General features: G+C 33.7%; 1 protein-coding gene across 1 annotated transcript; it reads left to right on the forward strand.

Moving 5' to 3' along the window:
• Positions 1–612: 612 nt before the first annotated feature.
• LOC107527460 (beta-defensin 43-like) lies at positions 613–5,998 on the forward strand. The gene is made up of 2 exons (XM_016200246.1): positions 613–670; positions 5,847–5,998. The coding sequence occupies exons 1-2, from the start codon at positions 613–615 to the stop codon at positions 5,996–5,998; spliced, it is 210 nt and encodes a 69-aa protein (XP_016055732.1).
• Positions 5,999–7,482: the final 1,484 nt, after the last annotated feature.

The following is a 7,482-nucleotide window of genomic DNA, read 5'->3' on the forward strand; positions in this document are numbered from 1 at the left end:
ACTTCCAAAGCTTTTCTCATGATCAAGAAGGCAAGACTTCCAAGACAAGAAAAATCAGTAAATTTTGGATTCATGACCAGAGATGCTAAAGATTCCAAACCAGTGAGGTTTAAGTAAATGGAGCAATCATCAATAACCAGCACACACCCAATGACTCTAAGATTTCCCTGTCAGTTTTCAGGGTGCTGGGAGAGTTTTATTCCCAGATGCCACTTGTCCCAGCAACTTCAAAGGAGAAAAAACCTGAACCTAAGTAAACCTAAGTAAAGTGACTACTTTTCCTCTATAAATGTCACCTTAGCCAGGAACCGTAAGACAATGATTTTTCAATGGAATATCTCTCCTGCCTTCACCCAAACTTCTCCCTTTCTGTAAGTGCTATGCACCCTACTGTGGTTGCCCACATCCTGTCAATATTTAACAAATGTACTTTGAATAACAGATAGTCATGTTCGTTGCATGCTGTCTCCTGATATGAAGGCTCACAGGAACACAGAAATGTTCTTGCTACTGAAAGGTTCAATAATCAGACAGTGACCTACCTCCTGAGTAATAAATATATAAAGAAGTTCTCTTCATTTTAGCTACTGATTCTAAGTAATGTATTCAACCATGAGGGTCTTGCTTTGCATCCTTGAGGTCCTTGCCTTGTTGTCCACAGTTCCTCCAGGTAAGACAGAAACCTTTCTTTCCAGAGTTATGAAAATACTAGGTTTTCCGAGAGTTTGAAAATAAGTTAGACAAGGGCAGACTGTACCATACAATGAAAAATGTTAGAGGCGTGAGTTGACTGCTCACAGGAAAGGATTGTTGATGCTACTACATCTATAAGGTGGTGCCTTTCAGTGATTTAACTTATTATGAAATCTAACTTGCAGTTGTGCTTGATCCAAAGATGGTGGAAAGATGTTTGCAGAACATACATACACACACAAATAGGAGGAATTGAAAAAATGGAAAGTGAGTGATGATTAAAAAAAGGACCAGGGGTAAAGAGGAGGCCACTCCATCATAACCTGTAATTCACAGAACATTCTGATCATTAATCTAGGTAAGGGGTAAAAACCTAAGTGGAAATTACTATGTGTATAGTGGGAGCTAAGATTCTACCTCAACAATTAACAAAATTAATTTTCCCAAATTAATTTTAAAATCCACCAATACTATATAATAAATACATATTAACCTAATCTTTGGACTTATAACTGGGGTTTATATTATCATCTATTGTCTTATTTATCTCATATTATTATCTATTGTCTTATGTATATACTACCTTAGAACACATTTTAATACCTAGCAATTCAAAATTTTCCTCATTTTTCTTGGTTTTTTATATTTATTGAGATAAAATTCACTCTTTTAAAGTGTACCATCTCAGTGGTTTTCTGTATATTCATAAAGTAATGCAACTATCACCACTATCTAATTCCAGAACATTTCATCACCCCTAAAAGAAACTTCATATTCATTAATTCCCCATCTTTCCCTCCCCTCAGAACCTGGCAACCACTATCTGCTTTCTGTCACAATCAGTTTATCTTTTCTGGACATTTAATATAATCATACAATATATGGCCCTTTGTGTCTGTTTTCTTTCACTTAGCTTAATGTTTTTCAGAGTTCACCCATGTTGTACTATGCTTAATATTTAACTCCTTTCAACTGATAAATAATATTCTAGTAAACAGATACTACTATGTTTTATTCATCTATTCATCATTGATGGACATTTCCATTGTCTCTACTTTGGAACTATTATGAACGATGTGGCTATGAACATTTATGTCCAAGTTTAGCATGGACACATCTCCAATTTTGGGGGGTAAATATCTGGGAACAGAATTGCTGTGTTATATGAGTAACTCTGTGTTTAACTTATTGAGAAATTGCCAATGTTCCACAGCTGCAGGTTTCATTTTACAAACTCACCAGCAATGCATGAGAGTTCCAATTTCTCCACATACTCACCAACACTTGCTATTATCTGCCTTTTTTATTATAAATCATCCTAGTTGGTGTAAATTGATATCTCATTGTAGTTTTAATTTGCATTTTACTTCGCAGTTAATTTGCAATGTTGAGCATTTTTTCATGTGTTTATTGGCCATTTGTATATCTTCTTTATAGAAGTGCCTATTCAAAGTTCTTTAACTCATTTTTAATTAGGTTGTCTTTTATTATTGAGTTTCAGTGAATCTAGAGATCAATTTGGGGAGAGTTGCTATCTTTACAAAATTGAGTCTGCAGCTCTGTAATACTTTGAAATCAGGAATTGTAATGCCTTTATTTTTATTCTTCTGTCTCAAGATGGCTTTGGCTATTCAGTCTTTTGTGGTTCCATATGAATTTTAGAATTGTATTTTTTTTTTTATTTCTGTGAAAAAAAATTGTTGGGTTTTTCATAGAAATTGTGTTAAATCACTAGATCACTTTTGTTAGTATGAATATTTTAAAAATATGAAATCTTCTAATCCTTGAATATGCAACTGATTTTTATGAGGATTTTATATCCTACAACTTTACTAAATTTATTCATTAGTTCTCACAGAATTTTTGGTGAAAACTTTAGAGTTTCTACATGTAAGATCGTACAAATGAAAAACAGAGATCATTTTATCTCTTTCTGGTTTGAATACCTTTTATTTCTTTTTCTTAAAGTAGTGTGGTACTGGCATAAAAACAGACATATAAACCAAGGAAACAGATTAGAAAGTTCACAAATAAACTGACACATACATGTCAACTAATTTTTGACAAGAGTGCCAAGAATATACAATGGGGGAAAAATATTCTCTTCAACAAATGATGCTGGGAACACTGGACATCCACCTGCAGAAGAATGAAATTGAATCTTTATTTTACACTATACACAAAAATAAACTCAATATAAATTAAACATTTAAACTTAAGATGAAAACTGTAAAAATCTTAAAAGAAAACATAGTGGGGAAATTTCTTGACCTTGGTCTTGGCAGTGCTTTCTTGGTTATGACACCAGAAGCACAAGCAACAAAAGAAAATTAGACAACTGGGACTGCATTAAACTTAAAACCTCTGAGCAGCAAATGAAATCATCAAAAGAATGAAAAGGCAATCTATAAAATGAGAGAAAATATTTTCAAACCAGGTACCTGGTAAGTTAAAATCCAAAATATATAAGGATCTCATACAACTGAATAGCAAAATAATAATAATCATCAGATATTTATAATGGGCAAAGTACCCAAATAGATATTTTTCCAAAGAAGATATATACATGGCCAACAGGAATACAAAAAGGTGTTCAACACCACTTATCATCAAGAAAGTGCAAAACAACAATGAGATATCACCTCACATCTGTTACAATGGCTATTACTTAAAAAAATAATAATAACAAATGTTGGCAAATATATGGAATAAAGGGAACCCTTATACACTTTTGACGGTAATGTAAATAAGTATAGCCATTATGAAAAGCAGTATGAAGGTTTCTCAAAAACTTAAAATTAGAACTACCATATAATCCAGCAATCCCACTTCTGATTTATATCCAAAGGAATACAATCAGAATGTTGACAAGATATCTGCACTCCCATATTCATTGCAGCATTATTCACACTAGTCAAGATACGGAAACAAGTGTCCATCAGTTCATGAATGGTTAAAGTAATTGTGATATATATATATATATATATAAAACATATATCATATAAATAATATATATATAATTGAATATTATTTAGCCTTAAAAAGAACCATTTGCAACAACATGAACAAACCTGAAGGACATTATGCTAAGTCAAGTAAGCAAGAAACACAGACAGACCAATACTGTATGATCTCATTTATATGTGAAATATAAAAATGTCAAGCTCAAAGAAGTAGATAGTATAATGGTGGTTGCCAGAGGATAAGGGAGGGGGAATGGAGAGGTGTTGGTCAAAGGGTACAAACTTTCAGTTATAAAATGAATAAGTTCTGGAGACTTAACGTACAGCATGGTGACTACAGTTAATAATGTATTGCATACTTGACATTTGCCAAGAGAGTAGATCTCAAGTGATCTCACCACACAAAGAAAGAGAAACTATGTGAGTTGGTGGTTATGTTATCTCACGGTGATAATAAAATCACAATGTATATTATATCAAACATCATATTGTACCTTAAATATATGCAAAAGTCATACTCTTAATAACAGAAAGAATGATGGTTGCCTGGGGATGAGAAGTAGAGGAAATGGAGAACTGTTGGTCAAAGGTTCAGTTATGCAAAATAAATAAGTTCTGAAGTTCTGCTCTACACACAGTACCTATGGATGACAATACTATATTGTAAATTTAAAATTTGCTAAGGGTATAGACCTTATTCTAACTAAGTATTCTTACCACAAATAATAACATTAATAATATTAAAGAAGGTGGGAGAAAGTTTTGGTAGGTGATGGATATGTCTATGACCTTGATGGTCATGACAGTTTCATAGCTGTACACTTGTCCCCAAACTTTATCAAGTTCTATACATTAAATATGTACAGTTCTTTACATCTATCATATCGTGATAAAATGGTTTAAAATTAAATTAAATAAAATGTCTCTTTATTAAAGTATTGCAACTAAACAATGAAAAGGACATGATATAATTACTATATTACCAATGTGCAACTCCATTGCATTAATGAATCTAGCCATTGAGCATTAATAACTGCTATCATCTCCAAAATAAAGATAACCAGGCATTAAGGGTCTCCTTATAAAACACACACACACCAATACATTGCAGCTAGCTAAAAGAATCAAACATGAGTCTGATCCAGTCTTTGAATCATGCTGCCAATTTCTGAAAATACAGAGGACACAGAAACATGTTGAATTCTCCAAGAGTATGCAATCAAAAAATATCAACTGTGGGGAACACTACAGATTAAACATCTCAAGTTCTTCAATATAAAAAATACAAGAAAAGAATTTGGGAAGGACCTGTAGATTTAAAGGGAATAGCAAACATTGTGATGAGAAAAAACCTAAAATGTAATGTCTAAGGGTGAAAATTCAGGTAATAAAACAAATTTTTTAAAGTAAGGAAATGATTACTATAGAACTTAAGATAGTTTTCTTTGTGGGAAAAGGACAGAAGAAAATGCTGAGAGAGAGAGAGAGAGACAGAGACAGAGACAGAGAGAGGGAGGGAGGGAGGGAGAGAGATATCTGGGAACCAAAGTAAGAGATTATGGTTTATAGGATCTTGTGCAGATCTCAGAAACTTCCTCAGTAAACGAGACATGGTTTGAGGCCTAAATACACCAGAAAGTTGGAACCAAGACCCAACTCCCTCTGTCCCCTTCTCATTCTCTATTGGTGATATTTTTTTTTAATAATCTAAGAAAGTAAAGGGAATAAGAAATAACTTCTCCATTTTCCAACCACGATATAGCTTTTAATTTTAGCTTACTCTACCTTCTCTTGGTTTTCTGATTTAAGGCTAACCTTTCCTCTTGTGCACTGAATTTTATCCCCACTAGCTGTTTAAAAACTTCACTCTTGAAATTAAACATTCTTTCTTCCATCATAAATCCTCACCCCTAAATGGATGTTTCATTTGAGGCAGGAATAAGCTGTAACAGTTCTCATCAAAAACCTTTCCCCTTTTCAGCTACTTCCTCATATACCTACTCTCTTATAGAAAAAAATACTCATTTATCTTTATTCACTATCTCCACTTTTTTCTCTACTACAATTTTTTTGTTATTTTTTCTGGGCAAGTTCTTTATTGTTGTTGTTTCAAGTTATTATGAAATACTTTCAACATTAAAATATAAAAATAACTAACATAACACAATATGATGTTTTCTCTTTTCAAAGCCAGCTTAGTTTTTAACAGCAGGTGTTCTTCAGCATCCCATACATGCAGAATGAAGTGCAATCCCAAAGAATTTGCTGTTAGATACTGTGATGACTGGCGCATCTGCTGCAAAATAAAGGCACTTGATTTGAAGAGAAGAAAGAAGTGGTGAAAAGTCCAACTCCACCTTCTTCAAACTAAAAATGAATAAGATCCCTTTGTCTATATAAGAATAATTAATATGATAGATAATGGAAATTCATAATAATTCTGTTGAAATGATCAGGTTAAAGTAAATATAAATTTAATAAAGGCTTACACTCTATTTTCGTGTGTGCACTTTTACATTAATGTTCTCAGTTTACATCCACAGCCACATTGCTGTTTCAATAGTACTATAACCCAGCCCCACCACTTATTAACTTTTTAACTTTGGGCAAATTCTTTAGTCTCTCTCTACCTCAGTTTCCTTACTTATGAAGTGGGGTGTGAGGATTATATGCATTAATATACATAATTTTTTTAATTTGTCTTTGTTGTTGAAAGTATTACAGATGTGCCCTTTTTTCCCCATTGACCCCTCTATCCAGCACCCACCCCCGCACCAGGCCTTCACCACACTATTGTCTGTGTCCATGGGTTGTGCATATATGCATATAAATTCTTTGGTTAATCTCTCTCCACCCTCCCACCCACCCCCACCTTCCCTCTGAGAGTCATCAGTACATAAATTCCTAAGCAACACCTAACCCCAGTGTAAGCTCTATATGTGTTAATTATAATTTCATGGACCAGAGAATGTGATCTGGTCCATGATTTACTAAATCATTCATTGTGGTCTAAGGTAAATTGATATTTATTAAAATTTCCTGTGGTTTTGAAAATAAGGTATATTTTCTGTTTCTGAGATAATACAATCTTACATAAGCACAACATACTTACGCATTATTATATTTTGGTAATCTAGGACCCGTATACTGGCAGTGAGCACTAAGAAGAAAAAGGAGAGTCAGATGGATTTCAGAAAGAGGACTGACAGAATTTAGCAGCCATATAATATAATGAGGAAAAGGTACAAAAGGTGATCCTGAGATTTCAAAGTTGGCAAAGAGATGATTGGCAATATAGCTCACTAAACTAGAGTCCAGAGATAAAGCAGGTTGGGAGCATGGGGAAAGTCAATAAAGAGATGTTTTGGCATAATATAATTTTGGCATGAAGGGATATGATTATCAGTCCACTAAGCTCATTTGTAAAAGTATAACTTAATTTTTTTAATAAATGAACTTAATTTCTATTATGAACCTCATTCTGCCTGGTCACAGAAACTGAAACATAGTTAACTCAGAGTTGTTCCTTTTTTCTCCAAGTTCCAGAGAAGTTAAACAGTGGTGAGGCATCTGAGAGAGCCTTGATTAAGACATCCCCTTGGCTTGGTCTTCCATCACTAGTCAAGGTATAACTGCTGAGTTGCCTCTCATTCTTAATAAAATTCTTAAAACTCTTTGGGTGAGGCTCATTCCTTAGTGCATAAGATAATTCTGCTACTCATGCATCATTCTGGGTTACCAGAAATTCAGATGGGACTATCTATGGCTTCACCACTTCCATGTCGATCTCAGGCATGTAGGGATTATACTACTGCTCCCTTCCCTT

Source organism: Miniopterus natalensis, chromosome 4 (genome assembly GCF_054644295.1).
Source record: "Miniopterus natalensis isolate mMinNat1 chromosome 4, mMinNat1.hap1, whole genome shotgun sequence".
NCBI lineage: Eukaryota > Metazoa > Chordata > Mammalia > Chiroptera > Miniopteridae > Miniopterus > Miniopterus natalensis.